General features: G+C 41.1%; 1 protein-coding gene across 1 annotated transcript in view; it reads right to left on the bottom strand.

Annotated features, from left to right (window-relative positions):
* Positions 1 to 3,291: 3,291 nt before the first annotated feature.
* aqr (aquarius intron-binding spliceosomal factor) overlaps positions 3,292 to 22,665 on the bottom strand; it is a 66,467-nt gene continuing 47,093 nt past the window's right edge. The window contains exons 33-37 of the mRNA XM_042500764.2: positions 17,859 to 17,944; positions 12,204 to 12,378; positions 10,256 to 10,366; positions 7,315 to 9,191; positions 3,292 to 3,900 (exon numbers count right to left, since the gene is read on the bottom strand). Coding sequence (XP_042356698.2) covers positions 8,922 to 9,191; positions 10,256 to 10,366; positions 12,204 to 12,378; positions 17,859 to 17,944 — 642 coding nt within the window. The 3' untranslated portion in view covers positions 3,292 to 3,900; positions 7,315 to 8,921. The remainder of the gene's footprint in view (positions 3,901 to 7,314; positions 9,192 to 10,255; positions 10,367 to 12,203; positions 12,379 to 17,858; positions 17,945 to 22,665) is intronic.

Genomic DNA, 22,665 nt, shown 5'->3' on the forward strand with positions numbered 1-22,665 from the left:
GTATTAGCATGTTTTTGGCCGTTTTTGCAACATTCTATGCTATGGCGTGTTTTAGCACACTATTTTAAGCTGTTTTGAGGTATTTTCAGCTATTTTTGGGACATGTCATATTTTGACATTTTTCCATACTATAGCCTTGCCTATTCGGTCAATTTTTGGACATGCATTATTTTGCTGTTGTTGGCCGTTTTTGCAACATTCTATGCTATGGCGTGTTTTGGCACGCTATTTTAAGCTGTTTTGAGGTGTTTTAAGCTGATTTTGGTACATGTCATATTTTCACATTTTTCCATACTATAGCCTTGCCTTTTCAGTCAATTTTTGGACATGCAGTATTAGCATGTTTTTGGCCGTTTTTGCAACATTCTATGCTATGGCATGTTTTGGCACGCTATTTTAAGCTGTTTTGAGGTGTTTTAAGCTGTTTTTGGGACATGTCATATTTCGACATTTTTCCATACTATAGCCTTGCCTTTTCTGTCATTTTTTGGACATGCAGCATTAGCATGTTTTTGGCCGTTTTTGCAACATTGTATGCTATAGCGTGTTTTGGCACGCTATTTTAAGCTGTTTTGAGGTGTTTTAAGCTGATTTTGGAACATGTCATATTTTGACATTTTCCCATACTATAGCCTTGCCTTTTCAGTCAATTTTTGGACATGCAGTATTAGCATGTTTTTGGCCGTTTTTGCAACATTCTATGCTATGGCGTGTTTTGGCATGCTATTTTAAGCTGTTTTGAGGTATTTTCAGCTGTTTTTGGGACATGTCATATTTTGACATTTTTCCATACTATAGCCTTGCCTTTTCGGTCATTTTTTGGACATGCAGTATTAGCATGTTTTTGGCTGTTTTTGCAACATTCTATGCTATGGCGTGTTTTGGCACGCTATTTTAAGCTGTTTTGAGGTGTTTTAAGCTGTTTTTGGTACATGTCATATTTTGACATTTTTCCATACTATAGCCTTGCCTTTTCAGTCAATTTTTGGAAATGCAGCATTAGCATGTTTTTGGCCGTTTTTGCGGCATTGTATGCTATAGCGTGTTTTGGCACGTTATTTTAAGCTGTTTTGAGGTGTTTTAAGCTGTTTTTGGGACATGTCCTATTTTGACATTTTTCCATACTATAGCCTTGCCTTTTCAGTCATTTTTTGGACATGCAGTATTAGCATGTTTTTGGCCGTTTTTGCAACATTCTATGCTATGGCGTGTTTTGGCATGCTATTTTAAGCTGTTTTGAGGTGTTTTAAGCTGTTTTTGGTACATGTCATATTTTGACATTTTTCCATACTATAGCCTTTCCTTTTCAGTCAATTTTTGGACATGCAATTTTAGCATGTTTTTGGCCGTTTTTGCAACATTCTATGCTATGGCGTGTTTTGGCATGCTATTTTAAGTTGTTTTGAGGTGTTTTTGGGACATGTCATATTTCCACATTTTTCCATACTATAGCCTTGCCTTTTCGGTCATTTTGTGGATATGCAGCATTAGCATGTTTTTGGCCGTTTTTGTAACATTCTATGCTATGGTGTGTTTTGGCATGCTATTTTAAGTTGTTTTGAGGTGTTTTTGGGACATGTCCTATTTTGACATTTTTCCATACTATAGCCTTGACTTTTCGGTCATTTTTTGGACATTCAGTATTAGCATTTTTTTGGCCGTTTTTGCAACATTCTATGCTACGGCGTGTTTTGGCATGCTATTTTAAGCTGTTTTGAGGTGTTTTAAGCTGTTTTTGGGACATGTCATATTTTGACATTTTTCCATATTATAGCCTTGCCTTTTCGGTCAGTTTTTGGACATGCATTATTTCGCTGTTTTTGGCCGTTTTTGCAACATTCTATGCTATGGCATGTCTCGGCACGCTATTGTAAACTGTTTTTGAGATGTCTTCCGCTTTTTTTGAGATATGTTATATTTTCACATATTTGCCATACTATAGTCTTGCCTTTTTTTGTCATTTTTTCAACATGCCATATTTGGGGGTCTTTGGCCCTTTTTGGAACATTGTTTGGTATGGCCTTTCTTGGCATGCTACTTAATGCTGTTTGCTTTTGTCAACAGTGGATGCCCTGTAAAGGAAAACTAACAAGGTTTTGAGGAGATGGCTGTCTTTCTCTAAAAGGTTTTGCTCAATCAGCTTGTACAGGTCAGGGAGCAAGCTTCACCTGCCGTTATCGTCAGTGGTAGGGGAGTAAAAGTCAGCAAAAGTCTGGTTGGCTACGATGCTGCGGGAGAGTGTAGCTGAGGCAGTCCAACAGGTAGACATCAGCATCCGAACAGGACTTAAGTAGAAAGTATCTTGTGCACGGAGAGAGGCGTAGGACCGGCTGCAACACTCTGACATCATGGGGACTGTGACCCAGGGGAGGCTGGGCCTGGGTTGCATCACTAGAGCAAGTTGGACGAAGGCAGAGATAAAGGAGAAATAAAAGGGGCATGGTGCAGAAGGAGACTAGGGCAGTAGAGGAAGAGGCCAGGCAGGCCTGAGCAGTGGCCATGAGGCAACAGGTCAGCTTGACCCGGTGGGGAAGCTTAAGAGGAAGATCTCTGGAATCGAAGGACATCCGGAATATGGAGGGACATCGAATTAAGTTCTTGCTCTGCTCCATTTATGACGTTCTTCCGACTCCAACAAACTTCCAAAGGTGGAGAACAATTAAGAAACCCCTGCTGTACACTGTGCAGGAGACCAGCTAACCTGGAGCACATCCTGTCTTCATGCCAAACAAGCCTTTCAGAGGAGAGGTTCAGATGACGGCATGATCACGTGCTGGTCCAGCTGGCCGATGGATTGGAAAAGGCAAGGAAACAAAAGAACATCAAGCTCATAGTATCGTGTCATAGATATACTATGACATTTGGGGTCGTTTTTGACAACATACTATGTTATGAACTTTTTGGGTAATTTTTGACAACATACTGCACTATGACTTTTTTTGTGACATTTTGGGCCATTTTTGATGACAAAACGGCCCAAGAATGTTATCGTATAGTATGTCGTATCAATTTTACCAAAATGTCATAGTATAGTATGTCGTCAAAAATGGCCCATTGATAATGTAAAGGCCTGTGTTGGGCGTGACCTGCATTTAAAAAGTGTTTAATAAACATTAGAAAAGCATTAAAATCTTTACATTTATTTAATTCCTAAATAGGTAAAAAAGCAGATAAACAAGAAACCCATCCATTCATATCTTCACCTTTTACTCTACTTACCCTCACCTTAAAATTTCAGAACATGGATTTCCACCAATAACTCTGAACAATAAGTCAGTCAACGAACAGAGGGCAAGTTCAAAGCCATTTAATCTCATTAAAACTTTGCATTGTAATTTACAAGTTGAAGCTTTTCCATTGTTAAATTGCCATTTTCATTCTTATCTATTCCATGCAGTGCCATCGTGAATTAAACAGCAAACAGAGACCATGAACACAAAGCCTATTTCTTTCCTGACAAAACCATTCAAATTTAAAATCCGTGGTTAATTACATGTTAACAGAACAAGTGGAATCCATTTTCTGAACCTTCTGGACCTTTTTGCTCGCTAAAGTATTTACTGTATAGAGGATGTTTCCACATAAAACTGATACTAACAGTGTCTCTGCAGAAAAGCAAAAATCTTGCCTCTGATCTCTGGTCCACTGTTCGGTCCTGATTGCTCCAGATGCATCTCAACACAAAGGCTTGCCATGTCTCATGTTATTGGCACAGGTCCGGCCCAGGTTGGCCCCCTCCAGGAGTAGATCAGAGAGTCGGTCCAGACCGAGGCAGGTAGTGAGGGGGCTGACAAGGCCGTAGAGACCCCCTAAGGTGACGCTGAGGGGCCAGCCGAAGCAGAACAGAACCACGAGCCAGATGATGCCCCAGAAACATGACCCACAACCGGCCATCCTAGTCTGGGAGGAAGAGAGGAAGATGTGAGCAGCTATTTTAAGTCATGCATGCATTGCAAAGCCTATGACATTCTACTGTAACTTATCATTGGAATTTGGGAGGAAAGTCTGTCAGGAAGTCTGTCAGGATCACAAATAACAGTGTGTCAGTCACTACAATAGCATCCTGTGGGCTTTTGCACTTCTTCAGCAATGATAGGAGTTAAGCAGATTGAAACGTGCCCTGTTGATGATCTGAATGTCAGGATTAGGTAGTGGCCTTGACAAAGCATGATAAACTGGCAACCTAAAGCAGTAACCACCAGGCTTCTCTGCCTTGTGAGATCAAGAGGCCACCCACTTACAGGGTGTTGAGGACCAACACTGGCACATTAGTCACCCACTAATAACAGATCAGTGGAGATCATGCATAACTTTGGTAATGAGCATTACTTTATCTGTCAGCACTGATAACGGCAGCCAGAAGTATGATGTGCTGCTATTTTGAGCTATAAAAATGCCTGTTGTATTATCCGCGATGAAAAACTGCTAATTGGATACTGTGCAATGTGTGAATCTTACCTAATGATTTGTGCATATCTATATATGTTTAGAGACTTTTGCTGCAGTGAAATTTTATTTTTCCAAAAATGCAGGAGGAGCTTTTTGCATTTTAACTCCAGCAGAAATATCTGCCTAGAGGCCCAGCCTTGAAGTTGAGATGATAGATCTGATGGTTTTATGAGTGCGAAAGTGTAGTGTGCAGTCACACTGATTCCTTAAGCCTGTTGTAGCTTTAAGACACAATGGTCAGATGCTTCCCTCCTCGGGGCACGGCTGTCTTGGCAACATAATGTCTAATTTCCTGTTGTGACACTGCTGTCATGTAGGGTTGGACAATAAGCGACACATTCAACACGAGCGTGGCCCACGGTGGGTCTCGTGCTTTTGGGAAATGCCTGCACATTAAGAAGAGAAGAAAAAACAACTGCACTCTGACCTCAAACACAACACATCAGCTCTTTTTGCTGTACTTCCCTTAAATTAATCCTCTTGTACCCCTAATATCTTGTTGTTGTACTGTTACATTTATCACCAGTGGTGGAGTGTCACTAAGTACAGCTACTAAAGTACTGTATTTGAGTTTAAATTTCAGGTGTTATAACTTTGAGTATTTTAATATCATGCCATTTTCTACTTCTACTTTATCTTAATTCAGAAGGAAATATTGCACCATTTAATCCATTACAATTGTTTGATGGCTTAAGTCACTAGTTGCTCTATAAATTAATATTTTTGCACACAAATCATATGAAAATGTATAGAAATAAATACAGAGATAAACACTCGACTCGACTCGAAAACTCGACTGATATATGAGTCAGGCCGATATTTCTTGATTTCGACAGACGTCACTGCCGATACTGGTTTTACCTGTTTCGGGACCACTTCACCTGTTTTATCAGCCAAAATGATATATAAATCAACTTTACGTGCCTTAATTTGTTCTGCAATATCACAATGAGTGTCTAAACTGTATAAATCTACAGCCAAATGATATTTAATGGCATAAATAAAATAAAAAATTGGATGATATATCTGTCTGCTCTGTTGATATGGGGGTCACACTTTCCTGACTTCCTATTCCTATATATATTCCTTCCTATATACTTTCTAAAACTTTCTTATATATGTTTTTTCACCTCTTATACTCTCATCCTCTACTTTCACTCAACTTCCTGTCTCTCAACTCAACTTCCTGTCTCTCATCTTAACTTGTTGTAACTTGACTAACCTTCCCATCTCTCAACCCAACTTCCTGTTTCTCACCTCAACTTCCTGTCTCACAACCCTACTGCATGTAACTTGACTGACTTTCCTGTCTCTTAACTTAACTTCTTGTCTTTTCCCCCGACTTCCTTTCTCTCATTCAAACTTCATGTATTTGACGTTCCCTTAAGCTCTGTGCTTGCTATGGGTTTAGCTCAGTCTTCAAAATTCACCTGTCCCAGATAAGACTTGAACCAGCGACCTCAGGGAGACCAACCACATGAGTTACCCACTGAGCTAAACCTCCTGATAGTTTACAAGTTTTCGACGTTCCCTTTACCTCAGTATCGGCAGTGACTTCTGTCAAAAACTTGACTGATATGAGTCAGGTCGACTGTCAACTAAGTTTTTGGCAGGGACAATTCAGTATTCAGTATATAGAAGTTCAGGAGACAAGGAGACAACTGTGTTTTTTTAACTGTTTTAAGTGTTCGTTGCAAGGTACGTCATTGATGACTTATATAAGCAGAGCAGACACATATATCAGCCGAAATTTTATTGTATTCATGCCATAAAAGTCAAATGTCACATGTCCCAGGTAAGACTTGAAACAGCAACCTCAGGTACACTAATCACCTGATTTATCCACTGAGCCAAACCACCTGATACTGAAAATGCTTTCGACGTCCCCTTTACCTCTGTGCTTGCTTTGGGTTTAGGTCAGTCTTCAAAATTTACATGTACCAGAGGAGACTTGAACCAGCAACCTCAGGGACACTAACCACCTGAGTTACCCTCTAAACCAAACCTTCTGACAGTACATATGTTTTCAATGTTCCCTTTAGCTTAGTGTTGGCAATGACAACTGTCGAAAACTCAACTGATATAAGAGTCAGGCTGATACTCAACTAAGTCCTTGGCTACACTAACAACCTGATATACCCACTGAGCTAAACCTCCTGACACTGAAAATGCTTTCGACGTTCCCTTTACCTTTGTGCTCGCTTTGGGTTTAGTTCAGTCTTAAAAATGTACCTGTTTCAGACAAGACTTGAACCAGCAACCTCAAGAACACTAACCACCTGATTTACCCACTAAACCAAACCTCATAACAGTACATATGTTTTCGACTTTCCTTTAGCTCAGTGTTGGCAGTGACGTCTGTTAAAAACTCAACTGATATACGAGTCAGGCTGACAGTCAGCTAAGTCCTAATTTATCAGGCACTAACTACCTGATTTACCCACTGAGCCAAACCTCCTGACAGTTTTAAAACTCAGCCTGTTTCAGTCTCTAAAAGACAGAAATGTCTGCTGGGATCACTGGCTATTCATAAACAAAGCATTATGTACACACCTTAATTGCATTGCAATTAACACGTTAATAGTGACAGCCCTAGTTTTTTGTTATTTTTTTTAAAACAGAAAGTTAGTAACTGGAAAGCTCAGCAAGGGAGGATGTTACACATATTAATACATTTTCATGTGGCAAATTAAGTCAGTATAAAAAAGAACAATAATATAGCATCTGTGCTCATGACCAAATGTACATTAACTACATGCTGTTAGTCTCTGTGACAGCCCATAGCAAAGGTTAGAAGTGCGAGCTTTGCAAAGTAGCTATTAACCTAATGAATACCTGTCGAGTGAGTATAAAAGACATGTTCACCTTCAGCAGAGAAAGGTTGTGGAGGACGTGATCTACTTCTCCCTTGTAGTTATTCCTTCTAGTCTCCCAGATCCTGCTCGAGACCTCCAGAGATGTTATGTGCGATCAGCAGTAGCCACTTCCCACCAGTTAGCTCTAATTTCCTACAACAAGGCACCACAGGCAACTGAACTCTCCAGAGGCCAGCTGGGAGAAAACAGAAAGTTAGTAACTGGAAAGCTCAGCAGAGGGAGGATGTTACACAATGCAGACATTCATGTGACTCAAAGAGTATGCTTGCTATCACGAGTTTGTGGAGGACTTACCGTTGATTTATATGATAGAAGTGCTTGTACATTGATGGCTCCATAAACATCTGTTGTGGTGATGTTCATTGATTTGGAACAAATCATTAAGTATTTCAGTATCATATGATACAGTATAGTGGTCTTGGTATAGTGGTATAGTGGTATGCCAAAACTGTCAGTAATTTGTACATGCAACCTCAGCCGACATGGATTATCTTCCTTATCTAGCCTCTCTTTCTAATCCTTTCCTCAGCTGACAGAGAGGCATATCCCACTACTCCCAAATACACAGAGGAACCTCGACCCGGAGTGCCCTGCTCTCTGAGGATAGAAAAATAGACACTATGGCTCCACACTTGACTGAATGCAGAAAATATGTCTCTCCACATCTATCAACACATGGTTCTCCATCAGGTCTTTAGACTGGCCCGGGCTAGAGCAGCTGTGCAGCTGACCTGTTCTCTCCTCCTGCCTGAGGTATGATGTAACAACAACCAACCTCTGGTGCATGATAATGAATGAATTTCCAGTCTGTGTTTTTGCCCACTGGGCTTTGGACTGTGTTAACCTCTTCATTTTGAGCGTATTAACGCTTTAATTATCAAGACTTGGGTTTGACCTTGGCTTTTAAATGGTAGTTTTGACGTCGAAACAAATATTTCTAAATTTGGTTGTCAAGCTTTAAACGTAATGCTGTGCTGCTGATGGTAGTTTTCCAGCAGAGCACTGTCCTGTTAGTACTCCACACAAAGTTATGAATGGTAGAGGATTTAAGGCTTGCTGGTTGAGTGACTGTGTACATCCAGAGGGCAAGTTGAAATCCCCCAGCATGCACACTGGCCCTTGGGTGAAGTGACTGACCTACAAATGCAGCTTAGTCGCAGCTTGTGTAGCTGGTATAGGCTGAGCCAATCAGATTTGAGTTGTGCTTAAAGCAGAGGAGGGAAGCAAATGAATGGATGGAAGTATCATGACAAAGAGATTTTAACAAGGCTTAAAGATGTTGACTATACACTGTATTTGTCTGGCTGAGTTTGCGTGTGAGAGTGATATAGATTAGAAGCTCTTTAAGCGTATTACAAGCTCTGTGGGGTGCATATATAGTTAAGCATACCACAGACAATGGCAGATTTGCTTTTTTTTTAATAAAAAAACTACTGATGGTTACAAAAATGAATGTTGTAGAAAAAATGACTGAGACGTTACCGCCATGATCTCCTTTCAGTAGAAAAGTCCCAGTTAAATTTCTTTTAAGGACAGTCCACTTGCTCCGCTGAATTACTGAGACCTATATAAAACAGTAGTCCTTATGTCGATGCTCTACTGCTTTTGCTCGTCTCCAGTGTCTTCGCCATCACTGTCGCTGTCCCTGCCAGGATGCTCTGGCATCTTAGCGTGGCTCGCTGTGTCTTGCTTTTCTTCCTTTTCACTGGTGTCCTCCAAGTTTGGCTCTGAGTTTGCGTCTCCTTCTGGGCTTTCCTGCTCCATGGGGGTTTCTTCCTGCGGTTCCCCAGAGCTAACTGGTGCTTTCTCGACCGCAGCATCTGTCTTGGTTTGTTGTGGGGGCAGAGCCAGTTTCTGCTGTTGCTGCTAAGAAGCCATGGAAAGAGAAAATGTTAAAAATGTAAATTTTATAATTATCAATATTATTTACTCATTTCAAATCTTGGTGCATTCTACAGGGAAATAGTCAATATTAAGGGCAATGTAGAGTATACAATCAAAGCAAAGTATTTTTTCAACTTTTTCTCCCTCCATCATATCACAGTCCTCCTTTTTAAGTTAGCACAATAGACAATGTGTGACAGTGAATGTAGAGTAAGAATCACCTGAGCGCCACTCTTAAAATGCTTGCTTTGTGGCTTGTTTAATCTTCACATGCACAACAGCTCTCCTGCATATGACCTATTTACTGTTCTGCATTTAAGTTTAAAAATAGTAAATTAGCGACAGTAGAGAGACAGTGACAGCTTTTAGAACTGCTTCAGTGCTTAATGTTACAAGACTGAAAGAAAGTTAAACAAACAGTTGTAAGTATAATGTTTGTACCCTCTCAATTGTTAAAATGCAAGTTTTAAATATTTAGCTGTAAGTGGCACTGCCTATCATACCAGCAGTACTTATTGATTTGGTCAAAATGTCGCGTGTAGTATGAAAAAAACAAAAATCCGGATGCTGTAACAATTCTGAAGGAAATCTCCACTATGTATCGGAAAGATTTGCTGATCTAGCAAGGAGACAAGACAGTCCCATATCAGACCCCTGGTGCAAAAAGCATCGTTGGTATCCAGGTATTATCTGACTGGAGATGTTTTGAAAAATGTAGCAAATCAAATCTTACTGGCAGTATCAGAATATGGATCCACATCAGATGAGTCTTAGTTAAAACTTGCCATTTTCTATGAGTAGGTTGTTAGCTCGGCAGTTGTTTCCCATAGCGAAGGGGCTTTTAATAACAGCAACACACAGATAGCAAAAGGAAGGAAGAAATGCCGGTCTAAATAGCAAACCAGTGGCAGCCTTGGTAATATTAGCCTTTCTTCTATGATACACCCATGGCACCGCAACAGTACTGAACTGCTGATTGTTTGGAATGATACAGTTGTATATCCTGTCTTGACAGTTTTCAATATTATATTTATAAAAGGTTTTACCTGTCTGTACTTCTGGGAGGTCTGGATCATGTGCATGTACATGTTATACACCAGGTTGGTCATCTCTGGCATGTTGTTGATGATTTGGTCTGGCTGACCAGAGGCATCTCTCTGAGAGAAGAAACAAAAAATATCAGTAGAACAAAGATCCAAGATGTGATATGAAAGGAATGGTAATGAAGAAGTATACCCATCTTGTTGGCACTCAGTCTTTCAGGCGCCACATGGTAAACTATGGATCTGATGCAAATGTGCAGGGAAACTACAAATCACTTGCCTGTGACTGCTTGTTAATTGACAGCAAATTTCTCACTCACTGCCTCTGGCGATCACAACTTGCGTACTAGCAAAAGGAGTCGAGGATGCAGAGTTTGTAATTTGACAATATTAGTATGCAGACAGAGTCCTACAGCCTAAAGGGAGGAATGAGGCGAGCGGAATATTTAATAAAAACCGTGATAATGCTCAGAGAGGCCCTTTGGGCATTGAGTAGATGCACTGACGGCTTCAGTACAGTAAAACTCAACTGTGCGTGGTTTTATTGCTGTAAAACTATCAGTAAAAACATCAAGGCATTAATGTGTTTCCCTGTGATTGAGTCTGATTACACATTAAGCTTTACCGTCTGTCCAGTTGTATCCAACAGTGCTGTGTATACATCCATATGGAGCAGCAGTGTTATCCTTTATCTTTACAACTACTCCTAAATCTCACTGTTAAGTAGACTGTCAAAGTTCCGGTCAATTGTTGCCAGACAAAAATCCGACTTTTAATCTGCATCTGCGTGTAAACAGCAGGGGTTTACTGACTCCAGATAGACGGGATAAGCAGGGGCCGCATGTGTGTGCCCAAAAGAGCCGTCCCCCATGGGGATGAACACTCTAGAGTCAGAGGAAGTGTCAGAGGCTATGGGGTATTTTAGACACCCCTGTTGCCACACATGCCAGTCAGTGAGACACAGTGACCAAACAACAGTCGTCTCATGCTGGCCTGGCGGGATTAGGGAGAGTGGTTTTGCCTTCTGACCTTCGGGGGTTAATTATAGCCAGGCCCGTGTTTCCCATGCTTGCAGAAGGCTCCTGCAGAATGCTGTTAACAGGCCAGGGTTTATGGTTAAAGCTGCAGTAAGAGTTGAGACCAATGAGGACCAAAATAAAGACGCAGGGATTAGACAGACACAGTCTGATGTGAACATGTGAATAAAGTTGGTGCTTATTGGCAAATGGGAAACTTGAGTGCTTAACTAGCAGCAAAGTCTTCTTCTTTTTTTTCTTTTCTTTTTTAAATTTCTTACATGTGTTGGTGAAATAATGTCACAAAACTGAGTGGTGTATACAGGGTTGGAAATTAACTTTTTTGTCCACCTGCCACTGTGGCTGGTGGATTCCAAAATCTACCAGCCCCTCAATAAATTACGATTGGTTTTTTTTGGCTGGTGAGTGATGCAAATCTAGCAGCCACTTGCATATTTTACCAGCATGTGGCTGGTGGCTGCTGCTAATTTCCAGCCCTGGGTGTAAAAGGTGAATAGGACAAACACAATAGACAGACGTACATACATACATACATACATGCATAGAAACAACTTACATACAGACAATAACATGAAGCAGTTATGATGTAGGATGTGCCTGACAAGAGTCCAGGAGTAGAGATTATATTATTAGTATTAGATTATATTAGGTAGAGTATATGTGGGTAATGCATGTGTGCCTGTTTTGGTTACTCATTCTGGAGAGGTTTGTTTGTGGAGAGAGAAAAGTGCAGTGTTGATATTAAAGTAGCACCACATATATCCTGAGTAATAATAATAATGATAATATGTTTATGAAATAATATAGTAAAGTGGTATGATATTACTAATAATTAGTATTATCAGCCAAATCTAATGGAGTAAAAGACTATCATGCTATAAGAAACCGGTGTGTGCATGAGTGTGTCTACATACGGGCTGTTCCTGGCTGTAGTATTCGTGCGGCCTGATGTGAAGCTTCAATGGTCTGGCAGTGAGCTGATTAAAGACAGGGGTCAGCTCGAAGCAGTTTTGGAACAGCGACACGCGGGCAAAGATGTACAGACCCAGCCTGGCTCTTGACATGGCTACCACCAGACGCCTCACATCCCTGCGGAGTGATAGAAAAAACACAAAGTTGAAAATTGCTTTGACAGAAGGGGAGAAAAAATGAGAGAAGTGGGAGGAAAGTGTGAAATTGTAAGAGGAGACGAAATCATGTGTAGGGGCAAAAACAAATAAAGGGATCAAAGTGAAGGATCAAGAAAAGATTGTAAAGGAAGGGAAAAAGGAGTGTTGAGTAGGAGGAGAGAGGTTTAGTGAAGGATAAGCAGCAATAGGTGAGGGGGCCGAGTAAATAAGCTACGACAGAAATAAAGAAATGAAAGGCAAAGGGCAGGGATAAACAAGTCATGCATAGAGCGGGAAAGGTGGAAGAGTACAAGAGAAGGCAGATAAGTAACTTTTTCTTGCCATCCTGTAGAATTAAGAGTTTAGAGACAGAGGAGTTATTTCCTGGAAAATGCTTGGCTTGCTGTTGTGGCCAGAGAGGGTGTTTACATGACCTGTTTAGAGGAATACGATTTAATGCCTATATACCCATGTTTAACATCTAAAAACCATGCTTAAAGGCCTTTACACACCAAATCTGTATGTTTTCATCTGAAGTTGTTGTACATTTAAAAATAAATATGACTGTTGTGTTAATCACGTTTAAAGACTTTTGTCTGGTATTGAAGTTCGGAACAGGTGCAATTTTTCTTCTTTTTTTTTGCATCCATCAAAACCCTAGAGAGTTGTTTGACCTGTGATGAAAATTTGGCACAACCTGCAGGAAAAATGTATCTGTAACAAGAGGAAAGGAGCACACAGTATTATTTCTGACAGGTCAGACAGTAATATTCATGTTGATGATGGTCGTGAAGAGTAGGATGTAATAGAGGATGAGCAATGTAAACACAGACAGAGAGAGAAAGAGAGACAGAGCGACAGTGTGGAGACAGAGAGGTCAGACAGCTCAGCCCCTTCAGGTAGCCACAGTGTCAAATGCAAGACGCAGGCAGAAAGTGGCGACAGTCGGGGACATAATTCCAGAGAGAAGCAAGGAAGCAAATGTGTCTTTACGTTTTGTCTTGTATTTTGAGTTTTTCACAGCAAGTAGAACAACGTAACACATCAGGCTCAGTGTGCTTCTGTTTATAACAATTTAACAGATAACAGATTAAAAAAACAAAATAACACACAAAATACTAGGATTAGATGTGCAAAAATGTTAATACCGCATCTGACAGTACAAATTTAAGATACAATGCCTTATTTTAGAAAAGTAATCTCATAGTACACATCCACATATTCTCCAGTTATAATTAAAGTTGAATTTACTACACCTGGTGAAAGAGAGGCACATATTCTTGGACAACTTCAAAAATCTTCAAAAAAAATGTAATCTTTCACAAAATGAACCAACCATAAAAAGGAAGGGGTATGCTTTGTACTATATGTATGAAATAAATCTTTGTAATCTTTGTATTGTGTGTTTTAGGTGTTTGGATGTGCAACCTAATGGAGCTTTGCAAAGTATGACCAGCTGGCCTGTAAATCTCTGAGTAAAATGCGTACTGGCTTATAGAAATCTACAGAGCACGGAAGGAGGTAGAGTATATGAGGGGTAAGAAGTGTTTGGCTTATTTAAGCAGCTCTGTTGATACTGAGAACAGTCTTTGATTTGAAGTACATACACATCCATGTGTGTAAGCACACACTTACCAAGACACATCAACACATACGTATGATGAAATGCAGCCAAAAAATGTGGAAAATGTCCACCTGTGCACTTCATGAGATTAAGGGGATTAATCCTTGCAATATGCATGATGAGTTCCATGAATATGTAGAAGGAAAGAAAAGGCTTATAGAAACCATTGTGCTGTGTTTATGAGTGAATGAGCACGTGCAGCCGGTAAATGAAACTTAAAAGCCCAACATTTCCACAGAGACAATCTACAACAACCTGCAACCAATGAGCACCGAGCTCTAGAAGAGATGAACCAATCACGAAGCATGATACCCTGTGGACATGGCACTACTGAGAGATGCCCACCTGTGCTGTGCTATGACATGGCAGGGAAAAGTGGACGAATACTGTTTGCGTGTGTGTTCTCACATGTGTTTGTGTATGTGTGTGTACATGTCAGAGTGTGTCTGGATCTGTGCTTCCCTGTCAAAGAGTGTGCTCCCGCATGTGAGTGTGCCTGTGTGTATCAGCAGGAATGCTTCTCCTGTCAAAGCAAGGGTCAGCTTGTCATATGGTCAGCTGCGTCCCCTGTGGTTGTCACGGCAGCAGATTGCCATGAGGACACATGCAGGAAGAAGGGAGAGCGCAAGAGGAGTATAGTGAGGTAGGACTTAGTGGTACACCACAGCGATCCCAGTATGGGAAAAACACAAAGAGCAGCTCTAGAATTTCCCATGACCCATTGCTCTTTCAACCATTTAGCCAACCATCCATAACACCAAGATATGAATGAATATAAAGTCAAAACCTATGAGAAAAAGAATTAACAAAACATTTACTGTTATAAAAGGGGAAGTGCACAGATTTGACTTATTACAGCATGTTATAGGTCTTGGTGAATACAGGCCTGTATAAACAACATAACCATGCAGACTACAACTGTCCCCTGCACCAAGAGACCTCGGGAAAAAGCTTTATTGGAATATCACATGGGCAAGGATGAAGATCAAGCCCAGCAAGTGCAGAAGCTCTCCATTGTCAAAGGTCAAGCCCACAATCAAAGTGCTGTCTAAAAAATTGCCCCAAATGTTCCAGAAGTGATGAGCTTGGGTCAATGGTATGACGCTGAGCTCAAGAAAATAGAGCATTTCAAACAACTTCAAAAGGACATCATCATGCACAAAGCTCCATCAAAAAAGACCTTGCCGCCAGGAAAACTCAAGCTGGTATGCTTCCACTTTGGCACACTACCAAGACTCATGTGGCCTTTAACTGTGTATGAAATCCCCATCAGCAAAGTGGAAAAGTTTAAAAGAGTAATCAGCACACACATGAAACAGCGGCTTGGACTTCCACTATGCTTAAGTTGTATTTGACCGTACAGAAGAGGTGGTGAAGGAGGTGAGTAGACAGGAGAAACTAAACAACAAGCATGGCCAATGGACTAACTGGGAGAGCTTGGAAAAAATGAAACCCATGGAATGTGCTGAGGGATCTCAGCAAGTTTTGTCACAGAACCCCTTATGACCTCCTACCCACACCCAAGAACCTGGACCAGTGGTTCAGAAAAGACCCCTGCTTGCTCCCTCTGCCAAGCACCTACCTCACTATGGCACTGCACTACAAGCCTTGCCCAAGTGTGTCACACTTGATAGCATGAAGAAGTTCTGAGACTGTTGCCATCAACCTTGGAACATGAAGGAACCACCACAAATGCTTTCCAAAAAACACTGGCAGTAAATGTCCACTTCACACCATTTGTGCCAGCAGGCCAACCTCCAGAGCACCATATAGCATCAAAGGATGCAAGCACTCTGCAGGCTGCTCAGGATTGGAAAATGGACATAGAAAACAAAACTTGTGTCCCCAAGACATTGTGGCCCCAATTCTCTGGCCAGACATGGCCCTATGGTCCACAACAGCCAAGCTAGAAACATAGAAAGATGTTGTTGAAGAATCTTATGAGAGGAAAAAGACCAAATACTCTGAACTGGAAACTGAACCTGCACAAAATGTCTGGAAGACCAAGATATTCCCCTGTGGAAGTGGGATGCAGAGGATTTGTTGTTACATCTAAGACCAGCTATTGAACAAAAAGGGGAGTGCGGTTGCTCCCCCCAACATGCAATCAAATCCTTGTCAAATGCAGCAGAAAAAAAGCGATCGGCTTTGAATTAAAAGGGGAAAAAAACAACTGGCATTTAACAACAATTAACAAAAAAAGTGAGTACTGTCATCAAGTTATTAGCCTAACTTGCAAAAACAACAACAAAAAAACTGATGCAATGATAGGAACATAAAGACAAGAAGCGCAATCTAAAAATTCATTTTGAAAGGGTTTTAAATGAAGGAAAAGAAAGAAAGTTTCATGTTTCTCATGAACTCAGCAGATTAGATTCAAAATCGTCTGGCAGCATAAAAACAAATATCCACTCAACTGTCATCAAATTTTGATTCAAATACTTCTATGTTTAACAACTAAAACAGTTTAAACTCACAAAAAACAACTGAGTGTTCATGTAGCTCATTTCTTTCTCTCTCTCTCTCACTCTCATAGTAAGAAGCTGATTGAAAAATTATGTTTTCAAAACCCTTAAGTTCAATGTCCTTGATCCAGGTACTTATCCAGGAGAATAGAAACTCTACTACTACTGTATACCCTTCACTATAACTAGAGTTGTTGCACACTGTTATAGGGACAACCTTTGACAAGCTCCCCACTTAGTGTGGGCTGAGAATGTGTATAAGGCAGGGTGCAATATCTAGTGTAAGACAAGATCAAGGGAATGATACCGAGAGGAGAGCAGACGCTGCCAGCAAGATAAACTACCACTACAGCTGCATCAATTCATGGCTTTATCTGTGAGATGAGAAAAGAACAAAATAGAGTTTTTGAGTGTTTTCTCTAAAAGTGACCATGCTCAAGGGTGGGCTATCGAGCTATGCATTTCCCCACAAAAGGAATGGCTTATTATTTGCACTGGGGCTCCAATTTGCAGACTGTCCAGTGTGGGGGCATGTAAAAGCCCTGGCAGTACAGCTGTGATAAAGCTCTGAGCGGTACAATTCCAACAGCAGCTACCGTACATCAAAGCCAGAGGCTAACATGGCAAACTGAAGTGCTGTGAAAGAGTTCAGCCTCAGTTGTCTGGTATTAAAACATACAGCGTATTAGGTGTAAAGAGCTCATCAGGGTGTCATGGCAGCTGAGAAGTGAAAGGCTATTTCACTACAAATCAATTCAGTGAAATGAGGAAGGAGGTGTGAGTGACGAAAAGAGGGAGCAGAGAGATAAGGAGCTGAAGACTAATAAGAGAGGCCAGAGAGGGAATACAGCTGAGCTAAAAGCAATGGGACATGGAACAAAAAGACATAAAAAGTACTGCTGCAGTTTGGTTAACCATCATGCCTCTTAATGACTGTTTTATGGTATGCCTTTGATCAAAGCAGAGCTCTTTGTTTGATAGTCTCACCCCAATCATCAGAGCACAATAGTGTCTCTTATCCAGGACAAAAAGTACAGTCAGCTTCACAGACATGTTCCTGTCCTGAAGCATCCTTTCCCCCTCCCCTCAAAATTAAGCTCATACATACTTTAAGACAGCCACTGTGTTACTGTCTTCTTTTCCCTTTAGCAAACTCTGTTCAGTAGCTACACATGACAAAAAGGAGAAAGCCTCCTGAGAGCTGTCTCAAGTGAGTTTAGAGCCTACATTTTTGCTGTGTTGTTTCCCTGGAGGATGCGTATCTAAGGTGTAGATCTTATTAAACAAATTTTTTTGTAGTAGGATAGCTGCTGAACGTGTCTATTTTGGGTCAGGTGAGTTTTTGTGCTTGGCATGCACTGAAGTAATTACCTCAGGTGTCCCACAGCTTTGGTGCGGACCAGTGAGAGGATGATGTAGTCATTCTGCTGACCCTGGAACCTGTCCACCGTTGTCACCTGCACAGACACACGAACATATTCATTATTGAAAGAAAAAAGCAAACAAATACACACATACATATCAAAGATATGCTAACTAAGCCATGGCAACTGATGTATTTTGCAAAGTAAATGAGTGTGTGCATTTTGGGTAGGTGGAGGGATTTAGCTGAAATGTTCAAAAACATGAGGGAGACTGCTTTCCGTCTTAAATTCTTTTTTATTTATTTTTGAGAGGGGGGTTGAATGATGGTGCTTGTGTTTTCCTGTTATTGCTGTTATCGCTGCGGGCCACATGGGCAACCAGCAGGGCTAATACGGCTTAGAGGGCATTTGCAGCCACTAGCCTCTTACCTGGCCCCGTGAGACTCAGGGCCAAGGTACCGGGGACCCCGCTGCTCGACTGGATCAGAGATTATTTCAGGGAGACAGAGAATGAAGAAGTGACTCTGTAGGATTTTTTTTTCAAAGCAAAAGGAAACTCATGTCAGCCAATTTGCTTTTATACCCTGATAATCCTGTCTTGCTAAGAAGCGTACTTATTCCCGTACATGAAGAACAGAGCTGTGTTTTGACTTTGCCAGTGCTGTTACACCTTACATAATAAAGAAAAGATACTGCACTTGCATCTCAATAGAAAGTGAAGAAATGGAGATGCAACCCTGTAAAAACAGAACCCATTACACATGCTGTACAACTGTGCTGTATGTATACCTGCTCCTAGAGCCTGAATGTAAACAACATCTGTGCAGAACCTATGGCCATGTTGAAAAGTATTTTCAATGGCTTTTGAGTCACAAGTTTGGTTCTGCAGTAAAAAAAACAACACTAGCCTGACATTGCCAGACCAAATCGCAAATTCAAATTAGTCTGCAACCTCTCAGTTCATTTTCAATTTCCAAGGGGTATTACCAACAGCCATAGACCAAAACAGATCGGGACACAATTGTAGATAGACCTACAACCATTCAGAGCAACAAAACATATGACAAGTAAGCAGAGATGAGCTGTGGTGGTGTAGCATCAATATGTTCACAAACAAATGTTGCCATATTTGCTATCACAATTTGAAAACGGGACTTCAACAGAAAGTTCCACATCAGCTCCAGCCAACCTAGTTGTTTTTCCAAAATACCTCAACAACACTCCTCTTTACTTAACTAGGTTTACACTTGCTGCCATGTAGAGCTGTACCCAACCCTGAATTATGTCAGTTTAATTGACATTTGCTGTTCAATGCCAATTTCCCATATAGAGTGAGAGTTTGAACAGGATTTGGTGAGAAGTTCAGGCAGACAGAGATGTTCACGTAACATAGTAAGCAAGTTCATTTAGCCCTCCAAGCTAATGCGTGCTAACTACGGATCAGAGATTTGCAACAACATTTTTTGCCGAAACTAGATATCAAACAAAAGCCTGTATTGCATTAAGTTGCTGCAAGCTGCAAGTTCACCACTTCTAAGCAGAAGACAGAGAATTATGTATTTTTAGAGCTTGGACAAGCAAAGCTTCCCTTTCTGCAGGCAGCTGCCTCCATCTCCCTCAGACTCACCCTAGGTGTGGGTCTGCAGCATATACCAGAGAGCAGAGTCAAAGTATGGATCGCTCGTTCTGTGGCATAATCTGGGGACTGAAATATCCCTACAGCCAAGGGTACAAGCCTGTGAGCATAAAATCTTCAGGGGTGAAGTTAACTACTGCTCCAAAACATGGGTGTTATAGTATTTAGAGCCGTCTGTCAATATTGAGGATTTTGCTTCAAAAATATATAAAATGGGAATACAGATGGGATTAAGTACTTGTGGAACCAGCTGCTCCTTTCACGTGGAAATGGCAACCAAGTAAGAAGCAATGATTTTAGCCTAAACCTATATTAAGTAAGAATGCGTGTAAATAATGGCTACATAAACAAAATGGGTTATAAGACCTCCTCATTCACTATTTTGCAAAAAATACTACCATGCAGTTAGGCCACATGCCTGGAAACCCAAAGCCCAGCAGAAAGAGGTGGCTCTTTCCTCTATAGATCCATTCTGTAGAGTGGATCAAGAGGACATCAGCTACCACCGCGAAGCCACACAGGCCCAGGAATACAGCAACCAACCTATGAACCAGCCATGCTAAATAAATTATGCCGTGGTCATTCTTTACCTCCTAATGCAACTTTCAGTGACCCTGGAATTCCCTTTGGCAGACCCTTCCAAAACCCTTTTTTGGGTAACAGGAAGACACTGTGAGGACATTGTGTGAACGTGCAAAAGAGGGGGAGATGGGACAAATGATGTAGTAGCCTAATATTTATTTATGTCTCCCTGTTGCTATGTAGAACAGGTGCAGCACCAGAGGCAACAATATGTCGGTTTAACAAAAGCATGAGGCATCGCGGGCTGTATGTTCAAGTCAGTTGTTTAATGGCCAACTCAAACAGCCGTGGTATGCACGCACATGATCACACAAATGTGGCATACAGGGACAATACTTCATCACACCCCTTTGTTGAAGAAGACTGTAACTGCATGATTTTCACTAAAACAGCACAACTTCTTAGGCGGAGACATGGTGCTTCAGAGAGGGAGTTATTCTTAGCCCACAGACAATGACAACCAAACCCAGATAGAGAATCTCCCTAAGGCGTAACATTTTGCACAGTGTTTAGTTATTTATGAGAAATCTTCCAGGGAGTGAATTACAGAGGTCATGTCATTGTGGCACATGCATGTCTATGGATACAAAGAAGCATACATACATGCACAGAATAAGATGTGAGATGCTTATTTGTGCACAAGTTAACAATTTGTTGCTAAGAGAAGCTATTTGACTGAGAATCATTTTTTTGCCCTTCCTTCTCCTCATTTTCATGAGGACTAGCAGGCCATCTTTAAGCTAATGGTCACGCTTGGATCTCTCCTCTCTATTTCTTTCATTGTTACTCACTCTATCCATCCTGCTATGTCTCATTCATGGCAATTACTCTCTGGAATGTGCAGAATTCAGATTGCTGGATTATTCAATTTCCAGAGACTCTCAGGGGTGACAGAGTAAACAGTGTAATATCTCATTCCTTGTGCCTTCATATTTATGTGTGTCTAAGGATTTCATATCAGTCTAAAAAAGGCATGCCGGCAAATTTTAGGGGGGCACTTCCCTATTTGTAGCTTTTTTTTATAGCAATTGCACTATAGGGACGCTATGAAGTCCCTTCTTACACCATCTTTGCATTTTTACTCAGAATCAAACGACAGCAGCATCATGCCACTCCTGTGTGTGATTATAGACAGCATGCCGGCACTGCAGAGGAAAAATAGGCATGACTATTAACAAAATAGAGTCTGCCTCTTGTGTGACATACATGCATCCCTTTCTTCATTAACATTAACAATGGCATAACATGTCAATCATTTACCTTCCCTGTTATGTGATGGCTTAACTGGTCCTCTACTAGGTGGCTTAAATTAATCTCATTGCTTCCCCAATTTGTGGACATTTATGGCTGCTGAAAGCCGCTAACTGCTGCCAGCTGCTTTTTAAAACTCCTGCAGTGGATCACATGCATAACACACCATCAAAACATCACACCCATCCCGCCCACAGTCCCATCCTACTGGGTGTCCCTTTTTCACAGACCTCAGTTGTGCACTGTTATTAACTCCATTGCCGGCTAAAGACGAGTTAACTACGTCCCTGCATTTTGCAATTGTAACTTTTACACTGAACGGTGAGGTGACATATGGGAACGATATTCCTGCCTTGAACAGGCAATGTAAAAGGGGCTTATGTCAACACATCTGGTCAAAAGATATCCTGGTTTTGGTCAGACAGCAGCTTTTGCCTTACTGTTGCTCAAGAGGCTCCTGCTCTCAGAAAATGAAGGAATCCCATAGGAGAGATAGGAAAAGTGTGTGTGTGCGTGTGTGTGTGTTTGCAGCCAGCCATGTATATTAATTAAGGGAGGGATCCAGAAGGTGAACTTAAACATTCAATATGCACACTCTTCCCCTCTTACTCATCTCTCCTCCACTCTGTTCCTATGCTTTCTAACTAACTAAACGCGGGTTCACTCAGTTGCAGTTGCTCAAAATTCCAATATCATTTTGTTTCATTGCTTGTCCGCTCCTAAGAACTAAGCTGAAATTTGGGTAGGAAGAACTGATGCAATGGCTTTGTAATAAAGTACAGACAGAAAGCGAACTCAAATGGACCCTGTCTGAGAATTCAGAGTAAACTGAAAAAACAACATTAAAGTTACATACATATGTGTGCCAAGTGTTGTGTTTGAAATTCAGTAGACAGCTTAGGCTAGACTGTTTATTTGATTTTGAGACTGTGACTGGTACTAACTGTCCCTTCTTTTCTTAGTAATTAAAGTCATTGCAGTAAAGTGGGATGGCTGTTGACATTTGCTTAGTTTTAGCTATTGTGACACATTCTCAGACACACTGTGGACCCAACACTCTGCGCCATGACCTTTCAGCTGCTCAGCATTTTCCCACAAGAGCCTCTCTTTCTTTTTCATCTCCGTCCCTCCATCCCTCTCTGGCTGTCTTTCTTCTCAGCAAATCTAACAGCCTGTCACCCCTGTCACTTTATTACCAGGCATGCATACTGACTAAGGCCATGAGCACACTGAATGACACTTCATGTCGTAACATTGCAGGACATTTAACATGACCAAGCATAAATGCTGGCTAGCTGTCAGAACAGGGAATAGACTTGAAGACAAAGCAACAAGGTAGGATTGC

This window comes from Plectropomus leopardus, chromosome 14 (genome assembly GCF_026936395.1).
Source record: "Plectropomus leopardus strain MGB_pleo_1.0 chromosome 14, ASM2693639v1, whole genome shotgun sequence".
Classification (NCBI taxonomy): Eukaryota; Metazoa; Chordata; class Actinopteri; order Perciformes; family Serranidae; genus Plectropomus; species Plectropomus leopardus.